Raw genomic sequence first — 16,242 nt, 5'->3', positions numbered from 1 at the left:
TTAACAAATGGTGCTGGCAAAACTGGATATCCATTTGCAAAAAAATGAAACAGGACCCATACCTCACACCGTATACAAAAACTACTTCATTGTGGTTTTGATTTGCATTTCTCTAATGGCTAATGATCGGGAGCATTTCCTCATGTGTCTGTTAGCTGTCTGAATGTCTTCTTTGGTGAAGTGTCTATTCATATCCTTTGCCCATTTTTTAATTGATTATTTGTCATTTTGTTATTGAAGTGTTTTAGTATTATAGACCTTTGTTGGATATGTTGTAGCTAAAATTTTTTTCCCAGTCTGGAGGTTGTCTTTTTACTCTTTTGTTGAAGTCTTTTGATGAGTATAAGTGTTTAATTTTTAGGAGCTTCCAGTTATCTAGTTTATCTTCTGGTGTTTGTGCATCGTTAGTTATGGTTTATATTCTCTTTATGCTATATATTAGGGCCCCTAGTGTTGTCCGTTTTTTTTCTTCCATGATCTTTATCATTTTAGATTTTATATTTAGATCTTTGATCCATTTTGAGTTAGTTTTGTGTATGGTATGAGGTGTGAGTCCTGTTTCATTTTTTTACAGATGGCCATCCAGTTTTGCCAGCACCATTTGTTGAAAAGACTGTCTTTTCCCCACTTAGTGGACTTTGGTCCTATGTCAAAAATCATCTGACTATAGGTGGATGGATTTACATCTGGGTTCTCAATTGTGTTCCATTGATCTGTGTGTCTGTCTTCGTAATTGTGTAACTCTTTATGCCAGTTTTTTGTGGACTTATTGTCATCTGTGTGTCCACCTTGTTTTCTTAAAGCCTATAAGGTATTTGATGTAGTTATGCAAGGGCATAATGGTGTGGGTGAGTTACTGGGGCACCTTCATAGACAATAGAAATGCAGTCAGTGTATTTCTGCATGGTGGGAACAATTGAAACGGTAGCTCCTAGTAATAATGGATGTTCATAGCCTATAATAATAGTGGATGTTCATAGTAGTTATTGTATCATCAAGAAAATGTTATTTTGTGTTATTCTGTTTAGGTATGTGCTGTTTAAGACGTCAGGGAAAATATATCAAACTGTTTCTTTTATGTGTGCTTGTGTGCGCATATAATATTTTGGTAACACTTTGATTCAGATTTTTCTGTTACTTAATACACAGTTATCTTTCAACTATCTGGAAAACTCTTATTTTCCTAAACAACTCTGGAGAGTTTGGCTTGGGTTTTATTATTTTATACTGAAAAATAATCTCAACCAAGAGCCTTCTTCATTTAAATTACTTAATTAGCATGGAGACTGGGATCTGAAGGAGCTGATTTTCGCAAATTGATATCCAACAGCTATGGACCAGACTTACTAAAATAAATGTGGAAAATAATTAATATTAGAAGAAACAGAAGGGGAAGTGTGAAGAAAGATTAGTGTACTTGTAAAAATTAATTTTTAAAAATAGTAGATTTTTTTTACCATTGTCATAAATGCGTAATGTCAAATAATGAGATAGTTGATAAGTAAGGAGTAGGTGTAATTACCTGTATGTAACTTGTCATAACTGATTAATTCCTGTATACTGGAGAAAAACCCTTAGGTGGTGGGAAGTGGGATCTGGGGGTGTGAACAGATAGAATAGCAGCTTTGTCTGTGCCAGATTGTACAAGCAGCCATATGAGGTTTGGAGAGGGCGTTTAGGAATCCACTGTGACAGCTCTGTAGCTCTGAGCAGTACAGAGAATTCATAGCCAGCAGTCATATATAACTTGCTGGCTCAGTGCCGTTTTTTTTTTGGTGAGGCGGAGGGGACACTGCATCAGATCAGTGCCAAGAAAGAGTAAAGGAAAGGGGCTAAAACAGGCTTTCTCCCCTCTGTGTTTAGAGTATTCCTCCCTGGGAGGTGAGAACTATATACAGCATATGGCTTTTCACTGACATAAAGTTTTACTTAGAAGTAATTCAAAAATATATAAATAATAGCTGATATAGATATGATAATTCATCCTGGTCTGAGCCAAAGTACGTTTTTTTATTACCAGTTGAATTTTAAGAGACAGTACTTTCTGTGATAATGATGATGTATTTTAAAATAAAATGCGTGCAAATAGCTTACCTTACTTAACTCAGAATTGAATTAGCTTTGTTTAAATCAGCCATTTCATCAAGTTCTAAGTATGTATTAGATAAGTTTGATGAATGTACGCATTCATTCATCACTTTTTTGTTAAATAATTACAAGATGACAACCACATTTTTAGGGGATGGGGTTGTATATTGATAAAATAAAGCTGTTGCCTTCAGGAAGGTTACATTCTAATGAGGCATTTCAGATACACCGGGAGGAATGAAGATCCTGAGCCTGAACAAGTTTGTGTTTGAGGAATTACAAGAAGGCCAGTGAAGCTAGAGTTGAATGAGTGAGCAAGGGAGAGTGAGTGGAAGTAAGTGAGAAAGGCTGGATCATTTAGGGCCTTATAGACTAGGTGAGCACTTTGGATTTTACTCTAGGTGTCTTGGGAAACCGTTGTAGGGTTTTGAGCAGAAGTGTTTCATGATCTGAATTACATTTAAAAAAAAAAATCTCTTTGGCTATGATGGAGAAGAAGCAGTACAGAAGCAAAAATGGAAACAAGGACACCAGATATTAATCCAGGTGAGAGATGATGATGGCTTGGGCCAGGGTGCTAGAAGTGGAGGTGGAGAGACAAGGTTAAATTAAGAATTTTTTTAAAGGTCTATCTGATACCACTCACTTATATAGAGTATGAGGGAAGTCATGGGGATTGCTAGGAGTTTGGGCCAGACAGCTTAGTGGATGGTGGTTCACTCTTTTCTGAGATGTGTGAATATTGATGTCAAATAATTCTAAACATTTACCTCTCAACTGAGAAATGAAGTTATATCAGCATAATCTTAATTATGTGAAAAGTTTTTTAAAAAAATCATCAAATTTTTTTTTTTCATTATAGGCAGAATATGTCCAGCTTGTAACGGAACTTCGAATGACAAGAGCCATTCAGCCTCAGATCAATGCTTTTTTGCAGGGCTTTCATATGTTCATTCCACCTTCCCTCATACAACTTTTTGATGAATATGAATTGGTAAGGAGGAGTATCTGTTCTTTTATTGTTACCAACCCACAAAACTCCAGTTGATGTGATTTAGAAATAGTTTTGGACTACTGTAATAGATAGAGTAATGTATAAGGAGACATTATGCTTTAATGTTCATGTTTAGAGACTTGTTTTGAAAGTTATGGTTCTGCTTCTCTTAAGCTTAATAACCAGATAAGCAATTCCTTAATGTGAAATGGGGTGAAATGATGGTAAACAAATGTATTTCTAATGTCTCCTACATGGGAGATGTTGAAGGCTACTTTTCCCATAAGCAGTATTCACATTATTTCTGAATTTTTTATTTGGCCACATGAGGTAAGAGAGGCTAATACTAACATCTTGTACTTCTATAAAGAAGAATCAGTTAAGAAGGTTTTTCTCGTGTTATGTTTTCCACCTTATTTTTATCGTGTTTATGCTTTTATAGTTCTTCGTTTCAGGCCTATTTAGACTCTACTCTTTTCTGATCTCTGGTCCCTAATAAATGCTTTAATTTGCCTTCCTTTGGTTAAAGATCTAATGGAATTTCTAATTTCATATGATTTACGCCTACATTTTTCTCCATTTCCTTTTTCCTTTTATTTTTGGTAATATATTGTTTTCAGACTCTTTGACTTATCTAAATTCTTAAGAAAACAATTATTTTAGATAGAATATAGCTGCTTTCTTATTTAAAAAATAATAATTTGTAGTAGTAAATTCTAGATTAATAGAAAAGTATCCTTTGGTTTTTATTCTGTCTCATAAAATTAGTTTTACCCTATGTCTTTCATTTTAATATATGAATAACTATACTGATACTGACTTTTAATTTTATATATACAGCAGTGTGCTTTCAATTTATGGTTCATAGTATATCTTAGTATCTACCACTCATCTGTCAGTTTGTCATACTGTGGTCACTTGCGTGTTGCTGTGATGCTGGAAGCTATGCCACTTTATTTCAGATACTAGCAGACTGTTTCAGTTATTTTATCGTATTTTTTAAATAAGTAAATTATTGATTGAGGCTTAAAATCTTTTCATTATATGAATGTTTTATTGTGGAGGTCTCATTTCATCTATTTGTTTTCAGCCAGTTTAATCAACTTTTTTTTGCCCAAGTGTTAAAATGGGATAAGATCTTTCTTGCTCTTCACAAAATATCATAACAAATAATAGGATATTCATGAATGCTTCAAATTCCTTGAGAGAATATGCTGTCAGTCATTTTTATTCATAACTATGAGCAATGAAAGCGTACTTAATATTATTAAAGATTTATCTTCAGCCTAGAAGGGAGATGGATTATACTCACAAATTTAAGAATGAGTAAAATTTAGCCCCATTCCCTTTTCCAGATATGTATCAGGGTCGTGCCAGGGAACAGAATTCTCCCCAGATGGTTCAAATAAAGAACTTTAACAAAGGGCCTGTTACAGAAGTGTGGGCAATGTTAAGAATAAATAAGGTATGATGAGGAATCCAGAGACTAGTGGGAAGCTTTACCATCCTTAGAACTGAACAGATAGGTGGAGGAATTACTGTTAGCTCAGTGAGAGCCTGGACCTCTGAAGAGAGGCCACCTGGTGGGTGCTGCAGTGGAGACGTAGCTTCTGCAAAGATGGGCCTGAAGCAGGGAGGGAGTAGAGAATACCCTCACCTCCAGACCCTTGCTTGTTTCCCAGCAGCGGAATCCAACCTGAAGCCAGCAGGCAAGGGAGCCAGTCAGTAGGGGTCATTCTCCTAGGGCATAGAACAGTGCAAAGATGAGTGAAGAATGTATTTGGGGTAGAAAATAGTGATTAACCAGAACATTTTCATTTAATACAAGTATTTTATAATGCTGTGATAAGGGGACTGAAGCCTACCCTATACCAGCAGTTCTCAACCTTTTTGGCTTTAGGACCCCTTAAAACAAAAGTTTTGTTTATGTGGGTTATATAGATCGACATTTACTGCATTATAAATTAAAACAAATTTAAAAATTAATTCATATAAAACAACAATCAACCCATTACATGGTAACATAAATAACTTTTTTTGAAATGAAAAGTAACTACATTTTCCAAAACAGAACAGTAGTGGGAAAGAGTGGCATTGTTTTACACTTTTGCAAATCTGTTTAATGTTTGGCATAATAGAAAGCAGCTAGATTGCTTCTACATATAGCCTGTTGTGATATGTTGTTCTGGTTGAAATATATGAAGAAACTCCAGCCTCCCACAGATAAGTTGGAAAAGGAGAACCTCATGGACCCCCTGAAAAGGTCTCAGAGACCTCAAGGGGTTCTTAGACACTGCCTTATATTAATCTTGTTGAAAAGCATACTTTAAACTAATTGGGTGTATGTTGTCAGTAGTTGCTGTAAGGAGACATGGTTTTGAACCACATTGTATCTGCGTCCCTGTAATAATAAATCATGCTCTTCTGGGTTGTCAGTGTTAAGTAAGTATAGGCCAGTAATCATTGCCTCACCTGACCATGTAAGCACATCCAACTGTGAAATATGGACTGACTCAGAGATTTGAACAAGCTCTTTTTATATTCTCTGTTCCCTTGGAAAACATGATGGTAGATACTTTTACCATCGTTAATTTCATTTTTGTTATTGATTTTTTTTTTAATTGTACTTCACGTAAAGGCTTACAGAACAAATAGTTTCTCATGAAACAGTAGTACACATATTGTTTTACGACATTGGTTGACAACCCCACAAAATGTCAACCCTCTCCCTTCTCGACCTTTTTTTTTTGGTGAAAATATACATAGCCAAAGATATACCATTTCAAAAATTTCTACATGCACAGTTCAGTGACATCGACTATGCTCTTCCAGTTGTGCTGCTATTCTCACTTTAGATGAAGGTTTACAGAACAAAATAGTTTCTCATTTAACAGTTACTACACATGTTGCCCTATGACAATGGGTAACAACCTCACAACACATCAACACTATCCTTACTCAACCTTGGGTTCCCTATCACCAGCTTTCCTGTCCCCTTCTGCCTTCTGGCCCTTGTCCCTGGACTGCTGTACCTCATTAGTCCCATTTGGTTTTACAGGGCTGTCCACTCCCCGGCTGAACGGTGAACCTCGGAGATGACTTCACCACTGAGCTAAAAGGGTGTCTGGGGGCCGTACTCTCAGGGTTTCTCCAGTCTCCTTTAGGCCAGTAAATCTGGTCTTTTTTTGTGAGTTAGAATTTTGTTCTACATCCTTCTCCAGCTCTGTCCAGAAGCCTCTGTTGTGATCCTGGACAGAGCAGTCAGTGGTGGTAGCCGGGCACCATCTAGCTGTACTGGACTCAGTCCGGTGGAGGCCTTGGTAGCTGTGGACAGTTAGTCCTTCGGACTAATCTTTTCCTTGTATCCTGTTCTCTTCATTCTCCCTTGCTCCTGAAGGGATGAGACCAGTGGAGTATCTTAGATGGCCACTCACAGGCTTTTAAGACCCCAGACACTACTCACCAAGGTAGAATGTAGAACACTGTCTTTATAAACTGTGTTATGCCAGTTGGGCTAGATGTTCCCCGAGACCATGGTCCCCACAGCCCTCCACCCAGCAATTCAGTCTCTCAGGGAGTTTGTATGTGTCTGTGGAGCTTCCATGACTTTCCTTGTACAAGTTGTGCTGGTTTCTCCTGTATTGTGTACTGTCTCACCCTTCACCCAAGATACCACTTATCTATTGCCTATTTAGTATTCCCCCCCACCCCTCCCATCCTTGGTAACCAATAAAGATTGTCACATTTTGCGTGTAAGCTTTTTCACGGGTTTTTACAATAGAGGTCTCATACAATATTTGTCCTTTTGTGATTGACTTATTTCACTCAGCATGATGTCCTCCAGTTTCATCCATGTTATGAGATGGTTCACAGATTCATTGTTGTTCTTTCTCATTGCATAGTACTCCATTGTGTGTATGTACCATAGTTTGTTTATCCATTCATCTGTTGATGGGCATCTAGGTTGTTTCCATCGTTCTGCTATTGTGAACAATGCTGCCATGAACATAGGTGTGCATTGATTGATCGTTTTGTTTGTTTGATCTTCCTGGAAGAAAGAAGGCTACCAAAAATTATTAGGAAAATTACATTTTTCCCTCACCTCTTGGGAAGTTGACCTACAAGAATCCACATTATTCCAAAATACAGTTCCTTGAAGCCCTGAACTTTTTTTTTTTAAATAAGTATTTTTATTATATTGCCTCCTTTTTAAGGGTTTCTTGGCAGACTTTCCTTTGCTTAACCCAGTGTTTATACAGGTCTTTGTTTTCACTTTCATACTGAAAATACTATCTTCACCTTTACTTACAGAATTTACACATTTACAAAGAAGCATAAGCATAAAATAAATAACAATGTTCATATAATATTGAACATATAAACTATTGCACATAAACTACTATCTCATCTTATTTTTTAATTAAGCTGTGTCAGTGTGGAGATATTTCATAATATTTGAGATCATTAGTGTCAAGGATTCTGTCCTATGTAGTACTTGTTATTGATAACATGCAGAAATTCACAAAAATAAATTTGTTTTACATGGGATTAGTTTCTAATTAAGATGTATTTACTATTTAAATGTAATAACTTTTTTTTCCCAAAGATTAATGGAATATTTTTCGTTTTCCCCAAAGGAGTTACTGCTTTCTGGCATGCCAGAAATTGATGTGAGTGATTGGATAAAAAATACAGAATACACAAGTGGCTATGAAAGAGAAGATCCAGTTATTCAGGTAAAATCTCCCTAGAGCTTAGACTGAAGTTAAGTTTTGCCGTTTAATTTTGTAAACTTTGAAGCACTATTGGATGAAAACCTACATCAATTAACAAAGTAAAGTATTTTCCCTAAATTATTCTTATGGGAATATTGTATATGAGAGCTTTGTATGAAATAATTTTTGATAAATGAGTTTCATAGAATAAAATATGCTTATGAATATTATATATTTCTTTTGTATTAAAAAATCTACATTTGCTCTGAAATATGAGCTAAGGGGTTTTTTTGTTTCGTTTTTTGGTTAGTGGTTCTGGGACGTTGTGGAAGATATTACTCAAGAGGAGAGAGTTCTTCTCTTGCAGTTTGTTACTGGCAGGTAAGAAGCATTTTAATATGGAAAGGATTTAATGTATTCTGTCTCTAATGGCTTAGAGATAAACAACCAAAATGAACAATTGTTACTACAAATTGTCAATATCTTGCCTCCCTTTCTAATATTTTAGGTGTTGAAAAAGACTTGTTTGGATATTATACTAGGTTCCTAGGGCTGCTGTAACAGAGTACCACAAACTAGAGTACTTACAGTTGTGGAGAACTCCAAAATCAGTGTGTCAAAGACCATGCTCCCTCGGAAGGTTCTAGGGAAGAAGTCCTCTCTTATCTTTTTGTAGCTTCTGGTGGTTGCTGGCAGTCCTTGGTGCATCATTCCAGTCTCTGCGTCAGTCATCACATGGCGTTCTCCCCGTGTGTCTCCTCTGTGTCTGTGGATCTCTGTCTCCTATAAGAATACCAGCTATAGGATTTAGGGTTTACCCTAATCTGGTATGATCTTAACTTTATTACATTTGGAAATACCCTATTTTCAAATAAGGTCACATTCACAGGTACTGGAGTTAAGACTTCAGCGTATCTTTTTGAGGGACACAATTCAATCCACAACAAATATGAAAGATAAAACATATATAGTAGTGCTCAGTAAATGTTTAAATACTTAAAGTATAAAAGAATAAACAGTTTCACTCAGGGTTATCAGCATGTTTATTCTGTGATTTGACAATCTTAATTCTGCAGGTGTCAATGATAGTAACCAAATTTTTAATATTTGTGTGGGTGGTGTAAAGGTTAAGCACACAACTACTGGTTGAAAGGTTGGCAGTTCGAACCCACCCAGTGGCTCCATGGGAGAAAGACCTGGCAGTTTGCTCCCGTAAAAATTACAGCCCAGAAAACCCTATAGGAAAGTTCTCCTCTGTCACATGGGGTTGTTACGAATTGAAAATTGACTAAATGGCACCCAACAACAACGTCTTCCATTTAAAAGGCCCTAGTTGGCACAATCAATCTGTGCTCGACTACTAACCTGAAGGTTGTCAGTTCAAACCCGCCCAGTGACAGGTTTGCTTCTGTAAAGATTACAGTGAAGAAAACCCTATGGAGTACATTTCTGCTTTGAAATACATGGGGATGCCCTGAGCAGGAATCAGCTTGACAGCAATGTGTTTGTTTTTTCTTAGTTGATCTAATCCTATATTGCTGAATTTTCCTGTTTATGAATAGTGCTGCACAAGCAAGGAATTCTTACGTTTATTATCTCATTTTCCAGTGTGAGTATTTATATATAATACGTTCTAAAAACAATTTTTAATATAAGGGTATGCAAATTTTACAACCTTGATATATATTTTTCATTTACCCTCCAGAAAGGTATCAGTATTCAATATCAGCAGGGAATGAGAGGGCCCGTTCCCTTTATTCTATCAAAAACCAAACCAAACCCATTGCTGTCGAGTCAGTTCCGACTCACAGTACTCCTATAGGACAGAGTAGAACTACTCCATAGAGTTTCCAAGGAGCGCCTGGTGGATTTGAACTGCCAGGCTTTTGGTTAGCAGCCTTAGCACTTAACCACTAAGCCACCAAGATTTCCTATCAATACAGAATGCAGTTTTTTTTTCTATTTTCATTTGATTTGTTATCATGTATATAATTTTTGTTTGTGAATTGCCTGTTTTTTTTCTTTGAGTGTTATTTTTCAGTCATTTTCAAATTCAATTTTATGTATTCTTTACCTTAAAAGAATTAATATTAACTCTGCAAATATTTTTCCAGCTTATCATTTGCCTTTTAAGTTAAATATATAAATTTCCATGTACTTTGAATTATAACATGGATTTTTAAAATGATTATATTGTCAAATGAGTTTATCAGTATTTTCCCTTTGGATTTTATAAATCCTTCCCTGCTCCCAAGATTTTGTATGTATGTTTATCAACATATTTTTCTGTAAGTTTTTATAGTTTCTCTTTTCACTTGCCAAGGTTTAAGCCATCTGGACTTTATTTTGGTCTGTGATGTAATAGGTAGGGCTCTGACTGTTACACTTTTAAATGGTATATGCCTCAATACCATTTAATGAATTATTCTGTTCTCCCATGATTTGGTCTCTGTGAGTCTTTAACATACAGGAAGTAATCGCTCAAGTTCTTTGGTACTAAAAATGTCTGTTACATTGCTGCTTTTGTAGAGTAAAAGTACACTTGGTTTAGTAATACACAGTACCCCACCCATGTAAATAGTGTAACCATTGTTAGCTGTGCTGAAAAGAACTACACCATTTATTATTTAACTGGTCATAAAATCTGGTTTGTGAATCCATTTGAAGTGAGGTGAAGGATGTGGGTAGGTGCTGAGGGGAAGCATCACAGAACTAAAGCTTCGTGTTCAGGCTGAAGAATCCACTTTTCAGCACTTAGTCTAACTACGGTCCTTTGTTTTGAGTTCAAACTGAGTAAGACCCGAGTTCTTTTGAACCTTGACTTTCCTTCTGTACTAGACCCTCCCAGGCCCACTTTTAAGTTCATTAGTATAGGTATAGTATTTGCCATTTTAAACAAAGAGTATGTATATTTTTAGCAGTTTTTTGAAATGTTTTATTACCCATTTGCTTCTATTTAGATACTGAAATATCTTTCTCTGTGTCCCATAGTATAATATAGTGCAAACTTTCTGAAAAATCAAATGTGTTTGAACTGTAGAACCCAGAATTAGCACAAAAAGTAATTTTTGAATATTTCTGTGGTGGTAATATTAACGTTTTGTTGGTCTATAAGAATATATTATGTCTCTTACTCTTGTGTTTTGTTATCCCTTATGAATAATGAAAATAAGAGTTGATTTCTTGTATATAAAGTGGTAGTATGTCATTTTTTGTTAACTATAATTTTACATTGTATAATCCAAGAGTGCCATAATATTCAAGCAAAGACCATCTCGTTTATTTTTCTCATACATGCTATGCATGGTTAGTGGTGATCTTAGCATAAGATAACTGATTATTTAAGTATGGTCCCCAGCCAGTTTGTTCATAGTTAAGAAGAATAGGAGTAAGGTTTCAGGGATGGTTGGTTAATATCGGCAGAGTCCCTGGGTGGTGCAAATGGTTAAGTCCTCAGCTACTAACCAGTTCAAACCCATCCAGAGGTGTCTCAGAAGAAAGGCTTTGCAATCTACTTCTGAAAAGAAGTCACAGCCTTGAAAACCATATGGAGCATATGACCCACTTAGGGGTACCATGAGTCAGAGTCAACTCGATGGCCGCTGGTTTTTTGGTGAATATTGACTTACAGAATAATCTCAATTTAGATGTTAAAAATTGAGAGATTTGCTGATTTATTAGGAGCCCTAGTGGCGCAGTAGTTAAGAGCTCGGCTGCTAACCAAAAGATCAACAATTCGAATCCACCAGCTGCTTCTTGGAAACCCTATGGGGCAGTTCTACTCTGTCCTATAGGGTTGCTATGAGTCGAAATCAGCTCAACAGCAACGGGTTGTTAATTTTTTTAGGCAAAGTTACTATATATGAATTAACTAATGTTGATTTTTATTCCTGTTTATAAACAGACATAGGCAGTATTTCTTTAGATAGTCTCTTGCTCTAAATAGAAGTTGCTCATGCCTTAGTGTTTTATTAGCAAGATTTAGGCATACTCTTAATATTCACTTGGATTACTAAGGTAAGCCCAGTAATTTTATTACTAAAGCATTATATAGCAACCAGATTACCTCTCAGCTCTAAAAGAAAACTGATCTTTTTAGAAATTTGTATTGGATTGTTGAATTTTTTTCCCCTGTGAATATGTACCAGTCAGAATCGACTTGATGGCAGTGGGTTTTGGCGATTATATACATATCATCTATATACATTTCAAACAGAAAATCTTGTTGCATTTTTCAACATTTTCAAGACATACCAAAATGTGCTTTAAACCATAAATCATATGTTAGAAAACATTTTTAATATTAATCAGGCTTCTGACTTTGAATATGCATTTAATACCCATATATTAAATGTCATTCTGATTTATCTGAAAATCATAGGCTCTCGTTTTAAAAGCAATAGTTTATTCAAGGATCAGTTTGTTTAATCATGATATATAGAAAGGCCATATTTATTTATATGTATATATGTGTGGAAGCCCTGGTGATGCAGTGGTTAAGAGCTTGGCTGGTAACCAAAATGTCAATGGTTCAAATCCACCAGCTACTCCTTGGAAACCCTATGGGGCAGTTCGACTCTGTCTTATAGGGTCACTATGAATTGGAATCAACTCGACAACAACGGTGGTGCGTGTGTGTATGTGTAGTTGTTGCCATCAAGTTGATTCTGACTCATGGCAACTCCGTGTATATAGAGTAGAATTGCTCCATAGAGTTTTCAAGTAGAATTGCTCCATAGACTTTTCAGCAGATTGCTAGGCCTCTCTTCATATGTATATGAATGACATGCCTGGGTCCTCCAGTTAGTCCCACTTTAGTAGGGACGCATGAAAGCAAATAATTGTAACTGCAGCAAAATAAATGCAATAGTAGAGATATGTATGTGCTATGACCAACTGAAAGCATGGTATGACTTATGGAAATGTGGAGGGACGTCTCATGAACTTGGTGACTGGCTACAAAGCAACTTTTTACAACTTTTGGTGATGAGTCTGAGTTTTACCATTCAAAAATGGCATATTGTCAGTGTTCCAGAGTTGAATAGATTCTTACTCAAAGAACCTGAAATACACCTAGCACAAAGATTTTCCTTTTATGATTACAACTTATTAAGATAATGAACTTAGTTCCAGGGTCCCGCATGGTGGATTTGCTAATATCATGGGTGGAAGTGGATTGCAGAACTTTACAATTGCTGCTGTACCATATACTCCAAATCTTCTACCGACTTCAAGCACATGGTAAGTTAAATTGATTTATTTAAATGCATTAAGAGTTGTTTTTATTAATTTTGAAGTATCAGTGGTCTAACTTCTGTATTGCTGCATTTGGAGGAAAACTCAACTATGATCTGCATTCAGGATTTGGAATCACAGATAAATAAGTAGCTGTGTTGTTCCATTTTCCCCATATTTTTGGTGGGGAAGATGTTTTGGGGAAACCCTAACTACCTGTAATTTATTTGAATATAGTTCAAGTATTACTAAAGTTACTAAATTGTCCTATTCTGTATTTATTTTAAGCTGAAAGGGATTTATTTTCTTCTACTACATTTGCATGCTAAAGGAAACTGCAATGCAGCATGGTCTTGTTTTTGTCTTCTTTTTAAATACAACTTTAAGTTTTCCAATTTGAATGCAAATTTGAGAGGGTAGCTTTATATTAATTATTGAGTAGTGTTTTCACTGCTAGACAAAACAATCAGACAATTCATAAATTTCCTATTTAATGGTGGTATATTTTTCTTTTAAAGCATCAACATGCTCAAGTTACCTGAATACCCAAGTAAAGAAATACTCAAGGATAGACTTCTTGTGGCACTACATTGTGGCAGCTATGGTTACACAATGGCATAATGAAGTCTGTAAAACTCATTTGACTACTGATGTGCAGTTCGGAGTGGCAGAAGTAATTTAGGAAACCGTCAACAGAAAGCAGCCTAAATGCAGCCCATAGGCAGGGCTGATGTTTAAAACTCATAAAGGATCAGGTTTTCTTTTTTTTTCCTTTCTCTCTTTTCTCTTTTATGTTTCCTCAGTTTGTGATACAATTAGAAAAAATAAAATCACAGTTATACTTCATTTAAAAAAAAATGGTAATTGAAAGTAGTAGAAACTGTCCTTTTTCATATTTTCTTAATTTTATTCAAGATTGTGTTATGGCAGAATCTTATTCTACATTCCACTACTGCTATGTAACTGTCTTGTTAAAAGGGTGTTTACTCCTTACTTTCCTGTTTGTTAAATTACATGAGAACATCCAGCCTTGTATATTCTCTCGCGTGTAAAATTCTGTTTATATTTTGGAAAACTATTGTATAGAATGGATTGATTTAGGTTGTGTATAAAGCCACAAATATGTATTTTCCCAAATTATATCTATATTGCAATGATTTTTTTAGCATTTTAATATATAAGGTAAAGTTTAGACCACTGTAAGTGACTAACAGCCGATGAAATGACATCTAATTTATATATTGAAGCTTACACTATATATTCTGAATTATTTGCATCCTTTAATGGACTGTTTTCCATATGTATATATTTGTGGTCACAAAGTTTTTCTTATGCCTTCTTTAATTTATATTTAAGGTAAAATTAAAACCAAATATTTTACCGTAGTACTTTTCATTAGTTTGCTTTACTTGTGAGCTCTGAGGACACATTTGAGGAAGGAATTTGATTCAGTTTAAATATGTAATTTCTTATTAAATTTGCTTTTTGTAATTAAAATGTTTAGTTCAAGTGGTATATGCCTAACAAAGCATTGGGTTTTTTAATTTTTTAACTTTTAGGTAGTATAATCAGTTTTCTTCTGAAAAATCACAGTTGAGTAGTTACAGTATACATTTTAAAGGGATGTAGGAACACTCATATATGTAGAAATTTTGACAGAGGGATTTGTAATCTTTAGCATAGTGCCTCTGGAAACTAAAAATAGAAGATTCATTTTATTGCTGGTATAGTGACTTATATGCAGATTTTCTCATGAGCAGCCGGTATATTTGATAGTGATATTTAGTTGAGAGACGTTAAATAAAGAAAACTTTCTTGGACACCGACTGAAATAACAACTCAGAAGATAAGAATCAGCACAAAGCTGGTTCCTATGAGGCGGGGGTCAAATATACCCCTGTTCTCCAACTTCTCCGCCATTTCTGACACCAGTTGTCCTCCCCATTCCCCTTCTCTATTAGGTTTGATAATTCATTGCAACAGTTAACAGCGAGCTCACGGAAACACCATATCTGCAGTAATAGCTTTAATATAACAGAGAAGGATACGAACAGAAAGAAAGATGCATAGGGTGAGTTTCAGGAGGGATCCCAGCATGGAGCCTCAGCCTCTCAGGGTGGCTCATTTACATCTAAAAAGGGACTGATGTTCATTCTCACTCATCAGGAAACTTTGAAATGGAAAACTCAATTATGTCACTTACCAGGGTCAGCAGTCACCTGCTCCTCTCAGCTGGTTCGTAGCTCTTCTGGCCAGCTCCAGGATAACTCACCTACAGCCCCCTGCTCTGTGAGTGGTCCCCTGGTTGGTGGCCCTCTGCTCAGGGTGCCCCAGCTCTCAGAGAGTTGCAACTCTTGGCCAGGGTTTGGCCATTACACTCCGTTGCCACTGTCTGGGTCTGCTTGTCTTGTGTCTTCTGGTACTGTTAACAGCCATTGCCTCTGTTGCCAATGCACGTTTATCCAGTCTGGGAGGGTCATAGCACAGGGCCCTTGTGTTTAAAGGATGCACCCCTCTCCTGGCTCTCCACTATCAGGAGGCCCCACTGAGCTTCCACATTCTATAGTTTTTATAAGTCACTGTGGCGCCCCAGCCAATCCAGATAAAGGTTAACTACCAGGCAGGCCCCACAAGAAAACCCAGGTAAAGGTCAGCCAGGCGGGGCTGAGGAAGGAGGACCAAAAGGCCAAATTGCTTTTTGGAATTGTGATTCCACACTGTACGCATATGCATTGAAAGCTTTGCCACGTTATAAAGCTTCCCTAATATATCTGTGAGCTTCAGTTTTTCTTTTTTTTGTATTAAGACAATATCTCAACATAATACATGAAAAATGAGAAATTCTTTAAAAATTTAGCTCTAAAATTTTCAAATTATTTACAGTAAATGAAGCTGATAATTTAAAGTACATTGATTATTTGAAATTTAATTATAAAGAGGTTATTGCCTTCCGAGTTTCCAAATTGATAACTGCCTTTTAATATTACATTGCTTATAATTTGGATGTTTACAAATATCTACATCTACTCCTCACTTATCTATCTTATTATCTGACATTTCGCATTTATGACAATAAAAAATCTGATTGTGCATTAATGATGTATGTCTGGCAGTAGCAAACACTGAGGTGCAAGGCAAGAGTAATGCTGGCTGTGATGATTACTGTTTTGTGTCACCTTTGCTGGCCCATGAATCTCAATGGTTTGTCAG

At 36.0% G+C, this 16,242-nt stretch overlaps 1 protein-coding gene across 6 annotated transcripts in view; it reads left to right on the top strand.

The window, feature by feature from the left end:
• HACE1 (HECT domain and ankyrin repeat containing E3 ubiquitin protein ligase 1) overlaps window positions 1-15,279 on the top strand; it is a 107,280-nt gene extending 92,001 nt beyond the window's left edge. For 3 of the 6 annotated variants that reach the window (XM_023727608.1, XM_023727606.1, XM_023727610.1), the window contains 5 exons: window positions 2,951-3,082; window positions 7,720-7,818; window positions 8,108-8,178; window positions 12,925-13,038; window positions 13,551-14,150. In XM_023727608.1, coding sequence (XP_023583376.1) covers window positions 2,951-3,082; window positions 7,720-7,818; window positions 8,108-8,178; window positions 12,925-13,038; window positions 13,551-13,653 — 519 coding nt within the window. In that variant the 3' untranslated portion in view covers window positions 13,654-14,150. Of the gene's footprint in view, window positions 1-2,950; window positions 3,083-7,719; window positions 7,819-8,107; window positions 8,179-12,924; window positions 13,039-13,550 lie in introns of all 6 variants that reach the window. The other 3 variants (XM_023727609.1, XM_004372424.1, XM_023727611.1) reach the window with 2 other exon arrangements.
• Window positions 15,280-16,242: the final 963 nt, after the last annotated feature.

The sequence above is a fragment of the Trichechus manatus genome, unplaced genomic scaffold, assembly GCF_000243295.1.
Source record: "Trichechus manatus latirostris isolate Lorelei unplaced genomic scaffold, TriManLat1.0 scaffold00017, whole genome shotgun sequence".
NCBI classification, from domain to species: Eukaryota; Metazoa; Chordata; class Mammalia; order Sirenia; family Trichechidae; genus Trichechus; species Trichechus manatus.
This window is presented reverse-complemented; position numbering and strand designations above follow the sequence as displayed.